At 35.3% G+C, this 16,850-nt stretch overlaps 1 protein-coding gene across 2 annotated transcripts in view; it reads right to left on the bottom strand.

Moving 5' to 3' along the window:
* Positions 1-1,694: 1,694 nt before the first annotated feature.
* The window catches only part of LOC113117966 (V-type proton ATPase subunit H), a 34,538-nt gene continuing 19,382 nt past the window's right edge, over positions 1,695-16,850 (bottom strand). For both annotated transcript variants that reach the window (XM_026286850.1, XM_026286851.1), the window contains 5 exons: positions 16,010-16,188; positions 15,802-15,927; positions 11,051-11,152; positions 9,684-9,797; positions 1,695-2,052 (listed from right to left, as the gene is read on the bottom strand). In XM_026286850.1, coding sequence (XP_026142635.1) covers positions 1,986-2,052; positions 9,684-9,797; positions 11,051-11,152; positions 15,802-15,927; positions 16,010-16,188 — 588 coding nt within the window. In that variant the 3' untranslated portion in view covers positions 1,695-1,985. The remainder of the gene's footprint in view (positions 2,053-9,683; positions 9,798-11,050; positions 11,153-15,801; positions 15,928-16,009; positions 16,189-16,850) is intronic.

Below are 16,850 nucleotides of genomic sequence, written 5' to 3'. Positions count from 1 at the left end.
AAAATGGGATTGCACAAGATATGCTGCAAATTGGCAAATGCGTTTGTGTTTACGAATGACACAGGTGGGACACCTTATCATAAAAGGTGTGAAAAGGGCCGTTGTGACATGAAATGAAATACATGAGTCTGATTGGAAATATTCAAGAACATGAGAGAATATACATTTCTGCAATGTTTTGGGCCATTCACACAAACACATTTTTTTTGCATTTAAAATGCAAGAAGCCGGACAATGGAATGTAGTATAGTTTTTAAGGTTTAACTTTTTTAATTTAACTATAGCAACGTTTTTAGAACGCTGTCGTATAGGAGATGCATGCTCCAAACCTGTATTACTTTCTTCTGTGGAACACAAAAAGAGACATTTTGAAGAATGTATCAGTTGCTTTTGTCCATACAATGCAAGTTATTTAGTTTTCACAAAAAAACAAACAAAAATAAAATTACATCCATACAATTAAGTGTAATGGCAATCCGAAAAGGGTGGAGACTTGGGTCTGTGCAATGGGTGTTGTCTGGATCTTGATTGTGGGTATAGTACTCAAAAATGGAGGTAGATCAACTAAAGAAGTCTGGCATACGTCACCAGAAAGAAGGTGGGAAATATGAAAAACTATAAGCCCTTTAACGGAAAAATATGAAATCATATTTCAAGATCTGAGGTTCATAGTGTTGTTATAAGACACTTCAGTTTCTTGATTATGAAGACACACTCATCATGTCAAAAGACAAAGTTCACCTTAAGGTTAATAACATATTCCCTTAAAGCAATGTCTATGATAGAAAAATATGGCTGTTTAGTAGCAGTTTTTGAGCCCTTACACAAGCAAAACATTGTGAAACAGAAACTAAAATGATGTCTTGAAGGTGGTTGTATTGCTTATTACACTGAAAGACATGATATGGTCCAGGGGCTTCTGATATTGAAGGATTATCATATGAATTTGATATTTGAGCAAGACACAGAAAATCTCTGTGTGTTCTATAAGCTCCTGGGATGAAGTGCAAATAACTTCAGATCGTTTTTTTTATCTATACTATCTATACTAACATCTATTCTGAGAAAACAAATTTGAAATAATCAGACATAATATGACTGTCTCTGCCTGTCAATTAATCTATCTATCTATTCTCTCTCTCTCTCTCTCTCTCTCTCTCTCTCTCTATATATATATATATATATATATATATATATACACACACACACACACAAATGTGACCCTGGACCACAAAACCAGTCTTAAGTCGCTGGGGTATATTTTTACCAATAGCCAAAAAAGGATTTTATTGAAAAAAGCATTTTATTGAAACAAAATTATAGATTTTTTGCACCCTCAGATTCCAGATTATCAAATAGATGTATCTCAAATATTGTCCAATCATAATAATCCATACATCAATGGAAAGCAGTAATATATAGATCTCAATTTTGAAAAAATGACACTTGTCCAGGGTCATACACACACAAACATGGGTTATGTCCTCGTAAGTCACCCTCTACTTGTAATACCTGTGTCATACCCATGTCATTATACAGAGTTGTGTCCTGATATCTCACAAAGCAAGAGCACCAAACACACACACACACACACAAACACACACGCACACACACACACACACACACACACACGACACCTTACAACTCGACCACAAAAACTGATGTCTCAAAAATATTTGAATGAAAAACAGAAATATGTCATGGTAGAGCTTTATTGGAATTCATACTCAATTTTTTTTTTTTTACACTGAAGACATAAATAACATTTAATATTATTCTGTGAACTGTTCCGATCACTTTATGTGATTTAATTAAAAGGACACACAACTTTACACAACGACATAGAGCACAATAAAGAAGCAGGAAATCATACATTTAGGGTTCAATACATCAACTCTGCTTTTGTTTAACAAGTTAATTCTATAGAGCACAGATTTACATTCACACCAAGAACACGAGATCACACACACAAGTACAGGAGCAGTTCAGCTCCGTGCAGCCACGGCTGGAGTCGACTGCTCGGTGGACTGCAGCTGCTTCCCCAGGTACTCCCTGAAAAAATAAAAAATAAAGACCATAGAATGATTATGCAGGTTTATCTTTTTGAGCATCTATGCACCTCTTTGCATTTACAGATATTCCTTAAGCCTTTATGGAAGTAAAAAGCAGGTTTTTGAGCCGCCACTTTAAGCTCAGTGAGAAAAAAAAAAGATGTGTGCGGAAAGAGATGATTACAAAAGACACGCAAGTTTGATCGCAGCATTTTCCAACAGCTCCCACACAGCTGTTTCTCCAATCTAACTACATTCAGTTCAACCTGCCTTCCAGAATAATCTTCATGAGATTCGATTCCATTCCTCTTTGATTATTGAAAATGCCATTTTACCAGAGAGGGTTAATTCTGAATGGCACCTGTGGTTTCTCAGCTGTTGGGAAATGCTATCTGTCATTTAAATCCATTCAAAGTGTCCACCATCTTGACGTCCAGCCAAAGCTGTCAGCGTTTGCTGTCTTTATGTCGAACCTTGTTACAATTTCTCCTTAACTCTGACCTTTTTAAAGTGGCGTGCTTTACTTCAGGCCTCAGGTGCTTCAGATAAGATTGCACAGCTTATGAAGGAGCAAACAATTGAGAAGCGATACACAACATATGACTCGTATCAAGCATCATTCATGTCAGAATAAACAAGATCCAATAAAGCAATTACCACATCTCTGAAAATCTAACATGTACAAGCTGTGAACTGTCAAGAAATTAATCTAGTAGAACAGTGGTTTTCAATAATTTTTGTAAAAACAATCTTTTTTTTTTTTTTTTTTTATCGACGCGTCACCTATTTTATATATATATAAATATTATTGATATATTAATAATCATTGAGCTGTCCCTCATTGCAGTTAATCACGATTTCAGAAAAATCCATTATAATCAATTAATCTCTGTACACTGCACAATAAAGCTCTTACTTAAATCGTGCCTACACATTGTTTGTTATTATAAGAGGATTAGCTTGTAGAATTCAGGACTGAACAAGAACTCTGTGCCTGGCTACAATGTTCTACGCTGTAAGAACACATAGTTATTAGTTACCTTTGATGCTCTCCAGAGGGCAAACACAGAGAAACAGGGACGCACTGGTGTCTGCCGTGAGCTGACTGACGCTTGCTTTCATTTTGGGGTTCTTTTTGCTATTAAAGTAAAATTTGCCGTTTTCTTCTTCCCTGAGTCTTGAACTTCGATAAATGCATACATTTTCCTAAAATCATCCCAGCAACCCATTTCTTAAGTCTCACAACCTACCCAAGGATTGCAACCCGAGGCGTAAAAACTGCGGTGGTGGAGTATACGCTCTGAAGTCATCCAAGTTCAGAGACAACTATTTGAGTTCAGGTCTTCTCTTCCTCTGTGGCCAAACTGACTACATTAGTAACACCTGTCATTCATTAATTGTCATTTCTGGCGGCTTGTCAAACGTCTACTGGGTTTGACTTCAGCACATCAGTCGATATTTGCATGAAAACAGCAGATAAGCTGCGCGTGGTTGTACATGATCAGCAAGATGGAAGGCGAGAATCAAAGACAGCTGATTCATTGGGGATCAAGGAAAAGAGATAAAACACCATAAAATATGAGGATTAATAACAGCTTGACTGCCAATTTATATATTACTTGAGCTAATATGTTCACAGCTGGCTCACAAGACAAGATATGCATGGCATTAAGGGTTTGTTATGGAGATTTAAGTAACTGCAGAGCAGGGTTACCCAAGCGGAACTGCAGGGGGTATGTGAGTTGATGAAAACCTAATTAATAATTAAGCCATAATATATATATATATATATATATATATATATATATATATATATATATATATATATATATATATATATATATTAGGGCCGGGACTTTAACGCGTTAATTGGGATTAATTAATTACACAAAAAATAACGCGTTAACTAAGATTAATTAATTACAGAAAAAAAAAATCCCGCGTTTTTAATAACTTATTTTTGCACCGCGGAACGTTTCTCACTGGATGCGTTTCAGCGGACCGATTATACTGGAGCACCAACTAGCGTTCGCATATCACCGCAGCAGCACATCGAGCCTCAGGTATCACCTCAACGCAAAACATATAGCAGCTAGCATGGACTTTACACTTTATGTTGAACTATGTATTATGTTGTTGGTGCAACAGTTTATGTTGAACTCTTTATTGTTTTGACCAAGGTTATTGAGAGTTGGAATTAGTATGTTATGGCCTCTTAAGCAACAGAGAGATGTTTTCTAATAGTCAGTGTTTCCAATGTTCTGAATGTTTTGAATTGACAGTAGTGTGTTTTACTTTAAAAAAACACCTTACAGAAGGTTCCAGCACATAAGCTTCCTGAATTTCTGAAATGTAATATTTCTAAATTGTTTCTAAATATGCTATTGCTACACTTCATGGCAAAAATGCACTGGTCTGGCTAGACTTGGTTGAATAAAAATAAACAATATTTTTTTGCTTAAGCTTATGTATTCAGTCATTATTCAATGGTATACTATAAATCCATGTGAAAAAAAATACTTCTCACTGTTCTCAGGTCAAATATTTATATGCGATTAAAATGCGATTAATTTAGATTAATTAATTACAAAGCCTCTAATTAATTAGATTAATTTTTTTAATCGAGTCCCGGCCCTAATATATATATATATATATATATATATATATATATATATATATATATATATATATATATATATATATATATATATATATATATATATATAAAATGAATAAAAATGTAACTGAAGTCTCAAAAGGCTGGGATGTAGTCTGATGCACTATATGTTCATTTACACACAAGCAGCTCATGTTTTCAGCTTTTGGTTCCCAGTAAATGCTGCTCCACATGAGCTCTATCGCTGCAGGTCACTTATAATACATTTGGGAAGGCCCCATGCATCACTTTATTTTCACATTTGCCTAATTAAAAAAAAAAAATTGTGGATACGAGTTTTCAGCATTTTATCAGATGTGTAATAAGAAATATTAACAAACCTGTTGTCAGCTAAACACAGATTCGTTTTCCACCAAAATAAAAGCTAGAGGGTTTCATGTTTGAAAAGGAAGAATTTAAAGGCATGTTAATATTCATAAACACATTAATGTTTTTAACTTAAAATCTCAGGGGGTATTTCAAAAATATTTTATGTCAGGGGTTGGGCTGATAAATGTTTTTGTGAATATAACCTGAAATCTGAATTCAGGAACCATATATACATAAAATGATAGAGCTTTGCTTTAGACAGAAGCTGAGCTAACAGTTTACATTGTACTATAAGGTCTCTCTGTGGAACATGGTACATTGAATATTAATGTCAGATTAGTTGCCCTGCTTTGTGCTAATTGAAGTAAAGCTTCATGCTAATATAAAGATCAGCAGTAAATGACATTCATATATTAAATTGCCTTAAGAAAACTTTCATAAAGGACTTCATTTAAAGGGCTTTATAGGCTTCTTATGAATAACAAAAAAATGTAGAAATTTAAGTGCAGTCTACAATGCGTATGCAGAGAGACACAGTACCTTAAAAATGAATCATAATGAATCATTTCCTACTAAAAAGCACTACGAGTCATACCTGAGGTATAATTTAGTACATTTCCCAGGTTTAAAATAGACTACTGCCATTTTCAGTGTACTCTCAGAATTTTAGACTGAATGGCATCGAACACAACCCCAGTCCTACAGAACAAACAGGACAAAGACAACAGTCAGACTGAAGCAAAGTCTCCACTGGGCTCAACCACCTGCACTTTGCAGTCAATTTTCTGCCAAACTTGCAATCGACCGAAACCACAAGATGTATGTGAGGGTCACGGTGTCAGCGGGATGATTTCAAGAGACTCTTAACTTCTTCACTGACACCTTGAACTGATTCCTTCATTTTTTCAATGTCAAGGTCTTATAACTAAAAGCAAGAAAAGTTAGCAAACCTGACAAAGGAGAGTTTTCGTCCTCATTTATCCCGCATACAATGCAAGAGACGACAGATTTATCCTCTAAGTATGGCTTATGAGATGCTTGACTATGTCTGTGGCCTTATTCAGTCAACCTGGTAAATACGACAATGATCCATGGCAACCTTGTGTTTGAAGAGCTGTGGCTGATTTTAACAGCTGAAAAGAAAAAGACGACTCTGCTGTGGCTACCAGGCATCGACAACAACCACGCATTTAAAAAATAAAAAGCACTGAAGTTAACTTTGAATCACTTGGGATAATCCTGCAGTTGAATTCTCCTTCTGCTCTACACAATCTCAGGATTGCATGGATCCAATATTTCCTCATTCTTTTTCTCTTTTTAAGAAGAGAGGGGACAACAAAACCATCCTCACTGCTTTAAGACTCCATTTTGTATTTTTTCGCAAATATATTCGCAAAGGAATAATGAATATGCATTGGACTTCTTTGACTAAATTATTTCTAGGTTGAAGAACACGAAAAAAATACATATGAAAATTTCGGTCTCAGTGTGCAAGGACCTTCAGAGGCTTCAAATGAATGTTCTATTACTCTGTGGAGTGGACTGCTTCTAGAATTATCTAATTCTGAGTTCCTGAGTTCAAGAAATGGTAATGAACCCCTGTCCCATGATGAAAATGAAGGACAATTCTTTAGAAATAATTCTCCAATAAATATCTAAGCATAGATACATAGAAACTTTATTCAGTTTGGAATTAAAGGGCCAGTACACAATATTAATATTTATGTAAATGTGCCATCTTAGTTATTACAACAACTTTTCAAATTTAGTCCCTTTTAAGTTTGCAGATCATGATTTTAAAGTTACACTAAATGAGTGAGAGGTTTTACATTTTAAATGTTTCTGTCATGCACATTTTGAACCTGTTTGTATACTGACTGTTCAAGTTTTGGACAAGGTGCCTGAGTCCAGCTGGATTAACAATATGTATAGTATATTGAATTGAAATAATAAAGTGTTGTTGCCTTTTTATTCAAGTTTTATTACTGTCAAAAGTGACAGTAAAGACATGCATAATGTTACTAAAGATTTCAAATATATGTTTTCTGTTCATCATAAAATCCTGGAAAACAGTATCATGGTGCCCACAAAACTATTAAGCAGCACACTTATAACTTAAATAATTGAAATAGCAATGAATGTTTCTTGTGCACCAAATCAGCGTATTAGACTGATTTCAGAAGGATCACTGGACACTGAAGACTGAAGTAATGACTGCTGGAAATATTGTCATTAGAGAAATTTAATTTGATTTTAAAATATATTCAATATATTCAAAAAGATAACAGGCATTTTAACAGGATTCTATCTATCGGTGTGTCTGTTATAAAATAATATAATGTCTTACATTTGGATGTTTAAGCAATCTTTCTTCAAAATTTTCCACATTCACTGTGTGAATTATTCTATAATAAAGATATGAAGCATATGACACAGCAAAGGTGTAATTATCTTTGACCTTGTTTTGCAGTGAACTCTTGCTTAATAATTTTTTTGTTATTCCGACCAGGACTTCATTCGAATAAAATGATGTTTCATAACAGCGAAGCACACCTGAGAGATTTCACGCTAAGCTGCATCAGACAGACCGTGGATGAAGTCCTTAAGTGCATAAAGGCTTGTGCAAAACAAACATTTAAAAAAAAAATTGATTAAACACTGTGTGTCATCCAACATCTCCAGACTGTGGAGACGCTGGCTGAATTTCTGCACAAGCACAGCGGCACACCTCCAGGGGTTCACCCAGATGGTACAGATACAATAAGCTAACAGCGCAAAGTCGACCATCTAGAACTGTGCCAACTTAAACATCTTGTCCTCCGGCTGTTGCCATGACACCAAACAGTCTCAATGGAGTGAAAATAGGAAAAAGTGACAGCCATAGTGTGGTAGCAGCACCACATCTCTCAAGGGGAAAATAAACTACTACGCACATATGCTTTTTTCCCTGTATCCAATTCTGAGTAAAAAAAAAAAAAAAAACCTACAAAGAAAAATACCCTTTCAGTATCTTTATACAAAAAAGCATGAAGACAATGTGTTATGCAAAAATTGCCATTGAAAAAAAACAAGATGTTCCTCTATGAGAACATCATCTCAAAACCATGATAACTGAAGATATTCCTATAAAAAGAAGAGTACAGCGAGAGGAAATGTCATTCATGGATGCACCTGGATTGTAAAGATGCTGTTAGAGAAGAGGGAGAGAAAGGCCATTCTTGTAAGGCTCTTCTTGAGAGCACCTTCAAAACCACGTTCACCAAATCTTAACTCAATCATCCAGCTATTACACACCCTGTAATTTCCTCCTCCAATTAAGAATACAAATAAGTGTTGGCCTCCTTTCAGATCTTCATATAACACATTCACTCTCTGTCTCTTCAGCGCAACTGGCATTTTTTTTTTAGTCCCCTTTTAACTATGGGTCCGTATCTGAGGGACCTGAACCCAGAAGCAACCATTATATTATTACTGAGAACAAACAAAACTTATTGTTCTGCTTGCTTTTTTTTTTTTTGCTTTCTTTTTGGTGGTGACGAGCTAAGTTTGCGTCAAACTGCTTCAAATTTATGAACAATTAATCCTGAAAATTACATGTGAGCCATTTAGCTAATGGCTAATAGTTGCTATGATACACTGAGTCAAAATTAGCAGACAGAACTGTTTCTAAGCAAGGAAATGAAAGACCTGTTCAGATGATCATATATATATATATATATATATATATATATATATATATTATCATATACAAACCTTCTGTCTGGGTTCACAGTATAAATACTAGCATATAAATTCTTCCCTGAGCATCGGCCTCTGTAAATTTGTGGCCGATGATAAAGATGAATTATTCGGAGATACTTTATGGCGTATGTTACTGCCTTCTCCCAATGCAGGAGTAATCTATACCACTCAAGCAGCATTTAAAGCAACTTGTATTCTGCTCAATCTCAATTTAAAGCCACTGTAATGGAACGCTGACACCCAACATTTGCTCTTCATGGCACCACTGAATATATGCCAGGACATGTCTATTGTGCTTTAAACACGCATGCTGTGTTCTGGGGCCTTGGGTTTATCATCCCTGTGGAAATAGTAATCTTAAGCGTCTAAGAATGAATGCAGACACAATAATAAGCCAACAGTTTGGGATGTGTTTGTTCTATCTGAACCTGAGCCAGTGCCTCGCTGGCCTCGATTCAACAGTTTGCCGCTCTGACAAACACATCGAACATGCATGGAGAAGATAATCATGCTTTTTTTCCACTTATTTTGTGCCCTGGGTTTTAATCAAAGATCAGCTAAGGCTGAAAAGACACAATGGTCCGCTGAATAATTCATTATATTATGCAATGCTGAAGTGAGAAAATTACTACTTCGTGGCAAAGAGAGATTAGGAGGAAGCTCAATTCCAGGACCCTACTGAGGGCACAAACACTGGGGCTGTTTTGCTTGTGGAATAAAAACAACAACCAGAATTTCTGTGAAGACGTTGAGATGTTAGGTTAAAGAGATATGAGGTTTTTTGTGTAAATATCCTGTAAATAAATTAATAACAGTAACATATAATAATAACATATAAAAAATAGTAATAAATAAATGCTGAGCATAAATTTTGGATTCATTAATGAATATGATGTTAAACGTACCAGTTATGCACCATGAGCTTCTGAACAGCCAGCAGGGCATTATAGCGGACAAGCTGGTCTTCATGATGCATGTGGTTCATCACAAGTTGTTTACCACCCAGCTGTTCGATCACTCTAAAGGACAGAGAAGCAGAGAGATGCAGTCGCAGATTATTATGTTCTGCAAGGTGCGTAATAACACAGGGCCTCTATGCCTTTCAATTCTTGTAAAACTTGCCACTATCATACTAGGATGCTAATGTACCCTTTTAAGAATGTTGTATGTATGTAAATAAATAAATAAATTTAAAATGAACAATTACTAAATACTGATTTTATAAAATTTGATATTTGATAAAATCTAATCATTTTTCATTTTTTTTTATTCAATTGATTTGATTTATTCAATTGATGAATCCTTTTACAATAAAATAAATTGAAAAAGAACAGCCGCATATTAAAGCATCAACAAATACTGAGCTGCATTTTTATCAGGTTCTATAATCAAACTCTCACTGATGCTTTAGTTTATCTAACACAGTGCTTTCTGCTAAATGGCACTTACAATTTTCCATTTAAAGCAATTTTGAACTTGATCTGAAATGTTCACGATAGAAAAATGTAGCCTTCTGTTCGAAATATTATTGACAAAACCATTCTGTTCCCACTTGAGGGCCAAGTGAGGGATCTGTACTATAGATTCAGATAGACAGAATGACAAAATGATAGATAGACAACAAAATGACAGGATGGATGAATGGACAAATAGACAGTTCACTGCTTGGAGATCACAAAAGTAATATCTTAGCACTTATTGCAAATGAGTGCAGTTCTTAAGGACAACTGCTCATCTGCAGAAACTAATTTGTTCTAGAGTGGTCCGATCACAGGGTTCAAACCAGGGCTGATGAGACCAACGCGTCCCTACAGATTCAGCATGGTTTCTTTGAACAATGTGGGTTTTTTGAAGAGGAAAGTGAGATTGTTCTGTGTTCTGAGAGGCTAACCTCAGGGGGAGGATGTTCTGGATTAGAGAAAGGAATTAGCCACTCACAGCGGAGCTGGACATGAGTGGCGGATCACTCTACTTTTAGAGGAAAACTATATATAACGTTTTTAAGTCTAAAACTGATTGGCCGATCATGAATGCAATGTGCCAAAAATATAAACGGAAAGCTCTTGCAATAGCTCAGTCTGGATTACTTAGCATGCTGCTTTCTTTGAAGTGATGTAAGTGTAAATTAACACTGATATCGTCGCATGCATGCTGCTGCCATGGATGGTATTTAACTCTAACCAGGACGATTTTCAGCACTAAAATCACAGAGCTACAGAACATGTGGAAAAGAGGGTCATTTATGGATGAAGGATGAAGGACACTCGCTCACCTCTTGCCACGAGGGTAATGTCTCACGTATTCCCCCACGTCGTGAGCTGCAACGGCAATAACCTGAGGGTCATCAGACACTTCCAACAGCCTGGTCAGTATCCTGGCAGGAAGCACAAACACACAATCATTTCAGGTCCATAAAAGCAATCAGTAACACCTCCAGGGCAATACTAAACCCACGCTGAGCAAATATATCCCAGGGTCCTGTACAGATGGAGATGTGATGTCTACCACAGTCCAGAGAAATATTAAAGGTTATGTTAGTTCAGTAAGAAAAAATCCTTGAACAGTATTTTCATCATGTTTTTTTCAGTAAAACGATTTAATCATCAACCAAATACAATGCATTTAATAGAGAAGACAGAGCGCTTGTTTTCAGAAAATATACAGTGGGTCCCAAAAATGTTTGGGCTCAGTAAGATTTGTAAATGTTTTTGAAAGAACTCTTATAAGCTTGCTTAGGCTGCATTTATGTGATCAAAAATACAGTAATTCAGTAACCGTAATCATTCTTATATGCTGATTTGGTGCTCAAGCAATATTTCTTATTATTAACAAAGCTGAAAACAGCTTCTTTACACTATTTGTGGAAACATGATATTTTCTGTCAAGTTTCTTTAATAAATAAAAAGTTATATACAGTCGTGGCCAACAATATTGGCACCCCTGGTAAATATGATCTAAGGCGGCTGTGAAAATTCATATACGTACATGGTTAATCCTTTTGGTCTTTCATTAAAAAAAATAATCACAAAAATGTATACTTTCATTGGATAATAAGAATTTAAAATGGGGGGAAATATCATTATGAAATAAATGTTCCTCTAGCTCAATTGGTAGAGCACTGCGCATCAAGCGCAAGGTTGGGGATTCGATTCCCCGGGAACACATGACAGGTAAAAATTGATAGCCTGAATGCACTGTAAGTCGCTTTGGATAAAATCGTCTGCTAAATGCATAAATTTAATTTAATTTAATTTAAATGTTTTTCTCTAATACACATTGGCCACAATTAATGGCACCCTTTTATTCAATACTTTTTGAAACCTCCATTTGCCAGTTTAACAGGTCTAAATTTTCTCCTATAATGCCTGAGAACACCTCACAAGAGATCAGAGACCATTCCTTCATCCAGAATCCTTCCAGATCCTTTAGATTCCCAGCTCCATGTTGGTGTTTCTCCTCTTCAGTTCACTCCTTTCATTTTCCACAGGGTTCAGGTCAGAGTACTGGAATGGCTATAACTTGGTTTTGAGCTCAGTGACCCATTTCTGTGTTGTTTTTGAGGTTTGTGTTTGGGTTATTGCACGGTTGGAAGATCCAAACATGGTCCACTATAAGATTTCTAACAGAGTCAGTCACTTTTTGATTTTTTATCTGTTGGTATTTAATAGAATCCATGATGCCATGTGTCTAAACAAGATGTCCAGGAACCCCAGCAGAAATATAGGCCCACAACATCAAAAAATACAGCCGTATATTTCATTGTACACATGGGGAACTTTTTTTCTCTGTGTTCACCAAACCCATCTTGAGTGTTTGCTGCTAAAAAGCTCATTTTTGTGTTTCATCTGATCATAGAAGCCAGTCCCATTTTAAGTTCCAGTCGTGTCTGATAACTGAATATGCTTTAGTTTGTTTTTGGATGAGCTAGGAGGATTTTTCTTGAAACCCTCCCAAACAACATGTGTTGATGTAGGTTCTGTTTGACAATTTTTTTTAAAGGTTTTCTGAATCAGAGACTCAACTATTGACCCTTGGAGACCCTTTAGCTACTCAAACTCTCCTTCTCACAGCACATTAGGACGATATAGACACACGACCTCTTCCAGGCAGTTTTGTAAAATGTTCTGTTGGTTTGGAAATTCATAAATATTGCCCTGAAGATGGAAATGGGAATTTTCACTGCTCTAGCTCTTTTCTTAAAGCCACTTCACCAATTTGTGAAGCTCAATTTTCTTTTTCTGCACATCAGAAATATATTCTTTGGTATTTCTCATTGTGATGGATGATTAAGGGAATTCGGGCTTTGTTTTCCCCTCCTCTTTATATTTCTGTGAAACAGGAAGCGAGAGCTGGATGATGTTTATAATCATGCTGGAGTGCTTAAAATTGTGAATATGAATGGGAATATACTTCAGAGATATTTTACTCATAAGAATTTCTAGGGGTGCCAATAATTGTGTCCAACGAGTATTTGAGAAAAACCGCCATTTTGAATTCTTATTATCCAATGAAAGGATACATTTTTGTGAATTTTTTAAATAAAAGATCAAAATGATTAACAATGCAGATCAATTTTCACAGCCTTGTTTGATCATTTATCCCAAGGTTTCCAATATTTTTGGCCACGACTGTACATAAGAAATATAAATCTTTTTTTACATTATAAATGTTTCACAGTCACATTTGGTCAATTTAATAACACATCTTAATAGATTATAGGGTTATTTTTTCATGAATGTTGAGATATTTTCAACAAACATACTGCTTAAGAAAATTTGGTATTTTGTTGTGAGCAAGAAGCTTGTTGTTCTGGGAAATATAATTTCAATCTTTTTTTGCTCACAAACAATAAGTATGAGACAGATCTCAATTGCATGAAAGCGTGAAATTATAACAATCGTACAGAACGGAGAGAAAGAGAGAGCGTTCAAGCGCTACAAATCACCTGCACATTGAGAGCAAAAAAAGGAGGGAAAAAAGAGAGACGAACTGAAGTAAAACACAAATTGCTGAGGGCTGAAATGGAGCCTTGTGCTGATTGTGGAGAGGGCGGTGATGAGAGCAATGAGATGAGTAGATTAGGATTTAAACAGGGCTGTCAAAAGGGTCAAGCTTATGCATGATTAAACTACTGAGAGACAATGAAAATGAGAGTTTTGACCGCTGGTACTCGGCTTTGGTTTCAACTTGTGCGACCTTCACCAGAGAAGGAGGAGAGGAACACGCACACAACCACACGATGTGATTCAGACAGCAAAAACAACTTGTGTAAAAACAGTACAGAATGTTCAAAACAGTCATTTAACCATTTGCTCAATACTGCAAAAATGATTTCAGTTCCTTTCTGAACACTTGACCCCTACTAACATCTATTTATTCTAAAAGCAGGGAGAACTGAAAACACTCATTATGACTATTCAGACATGTGTATGATATCAATTCACACAGCATGTATGTTTTAAAGCAGCCACATCAGGGTTCACGCTCTATTTCTGTGAGCATTTTCCAATACTTTTCCAGGAACATTTTTATTTAATAACAGTGGGAATAAAATACAAAGATCATGCCCTAAAGTAATATATTCCTCTCTCCAGAAGTCTTTAAAACATACAGTTCGTGGCCATGACATATCTATCAAATCAGCTCTCTAATATGAGCTCTTAATTATACATTACAACAATTATTAGAAAAAATAAATAAATTAAGTTCATTAGAAGTGTTAATAATATTAAAGAAAATAATATTTCAAAATATTGGCATGTATCTTTCAAATGTTATTTATTAAAAAAACTTTTAAGTATTGCTTTTAATAGGGTTGTTAATGAATTAATGTTAACAAAGTTGCTTTCCACTATACTACAAATATTCATCAAAAACTAAATGACATCATTCAAAAAACTGTTCACACTGTCAAAAGTCAGTATTGATGCACCAATCTTGATATTTCATGGCTAGCTCCAATAACTAATTAACATTTTTCTTTTTTTAAGCAAGAGATAAAATTAAAATATGAGTACATGATCAAAATGTTTTTTGCTCTATTACAGGCCATTTAAAATGAGAGGCAAACACTGCATTTTAATCACGAATCACGATCCAAAAAAAGATGCTACGTACATGAGGACTTTCTGATTTAATTTAGATTCAATTAGATGTCATTTCAAAATCTGAAGCAGAAACAGAATGTTCTGACTTAAAGGTGCAATAGGTGATTGTTTTATTTATGGCCTTTGTTACTGTTTTATGAAGAGAGATCGACAGAAATAATGGGGGGGGGGGGGTAAAGAATTCACAAGAACACAAATATTTAGCAGCCACTGTATCTTAAAGTTTTCTTGGGGTAAACTGGCAAACAGGTTGTTCTTAAACAATAAATTGTCAACATTTAGTGAGCTTTCTGCTTTGTATATCAATATATATTCTAGAAAACAAGTCCGACTATCATAAACAAGTTTGTGCTTCAAGTAAATGTGCTTCTTTAAAAGGAAGACAAGACCTGTTTATTTGTCTGTTGAAAACTAAAAACTCAATCAGTTAAATATCATAAAATGGATCACTACAACTGTAAATTATGATTTGCCACTTGTTCACAATCTTCACAAATTAAATAATTAAATATTATATTTGTGACTCTTATCAGCTGGAGTGGGAGTCACAATTAAACATTTGAAGAAAAAGCCAAAAAATAAATATATAAATAAAAAATAATTATTATAATAAAAATATTTTCTTTAAAAATGTAATTAAGTTTTATTCTTTTTGATAAAATCTCAATCTCAAATTCTGTCGATTAATTTTTTTTTTGAGGTTTCGAGACTCTATGGTGCGTGTGTGAGTGTGTGACTGTGACAGATCGCTGTTAATGCCAAAAAGAAACAAATGATCTCTCCCTCTTTAACTATAGCACATTTGAGAATAGTGTTACATTTTGAATGCCAGTGTTACTATCTACAGGTTGACCCTAAAGCAAGTTATACAGCAACTCACAGTTCAGCCCAAATACTAACACCAGACGCTTCTTACTTCAGCAGCTCATAGTTCTTCTCGTTCAGGCGAACAGCGTTTTCCCTCCAGAACTTCTCCGATTTGTGCACTGGACTCCACTCCAGACGGCCAGACTTCAGCTCAGAGCTGTACTCATCAAAAGAACTACAAGAGGAAGAAGGAAAGAAGTATAAATGTGAGGGGAATGTTTTTTTGAAAACATGTTGAGGAAGTATGTGGGCTTTACCTGAGATCCTGAACGCTCTCTCCCAGTTTTTCCAGCAGGAACTTGATGTCCTCCGTGATGTCCTCATCATCATATTTCTGCTGGTCCAGGTTCTCCAGCTGTTTGAGCACTTTGCATTGGATCATAGCAAGTGCGTACTCCTGACGGGTCTCTCTCTCAGCGGACTTCTCCAGCAGGTTCTACAGCAATGACCAAACATGAAACGTTAACTTTGTTATCGCAGAAATTATTCAAGTGGATAACAAGTAATAAGAGTACTGAAAATGACCCAAACACAAATTATTCCTATTTCTAGAACAAAAAGTAACCAGATTTAAACATTCAATTCATTTTTCAACACTTCTTTCATTTCAAATATTTAAAAGATAAACTCTTTCTTTCATAAGATTTCACTTGAAGGTGGATACCGTGTTACCATGGTGTTTAGCAATAAAGAACAATATACATTCAAAATCAAAACAAAAGATGACATTGAAGAACTTCTACATTTTAAATCAGCAATGGCTGAATAGCTAAACCTGGACTTTAAAGATCTGTCCTTGGCTTCTGCAGTCAAATGATTCAGTAAATTCAAGACTATTTCCCAGAAAGAGAGCTATTGCACAGCACTGGAATAAATAACTATTTGAATAACTGAGACTTGAGATGCACCAAGACATCTGCCAATAATTGATATTGGCCGATAACAGCCTAATTTGTTTAGAAACAGACAATAATTATGGCTGATTATTTCTTGTTAATCAAAAATGTGCAAAAACATGGGAGACAGCAACTTGAGTGAAGAAAATGCATATTGTGTCTCATTTAGAGCGCTACAAGTTAAAGCAATAATAACGCATTA

The sequence above is a fragment of the Carassius auratus genome, chromosome 2 (genome assembly GCF_003368295.1).
Source record: "Carassius auratus strain Wakin chromosome 2, ASM336829v1, whole genome shotgun sequence".
In the NCBI taxonomy this organism is placed as follows: domain Eukaryota; kingdom Metazoa; phylum Chordata; class Actinopteri; order Cypriniformes; family Cyprinidae; genus Carassius; species Carassius auratus.
This window is presented reverse-complemented; position numbering and strand designations above follow the sequence as displayed.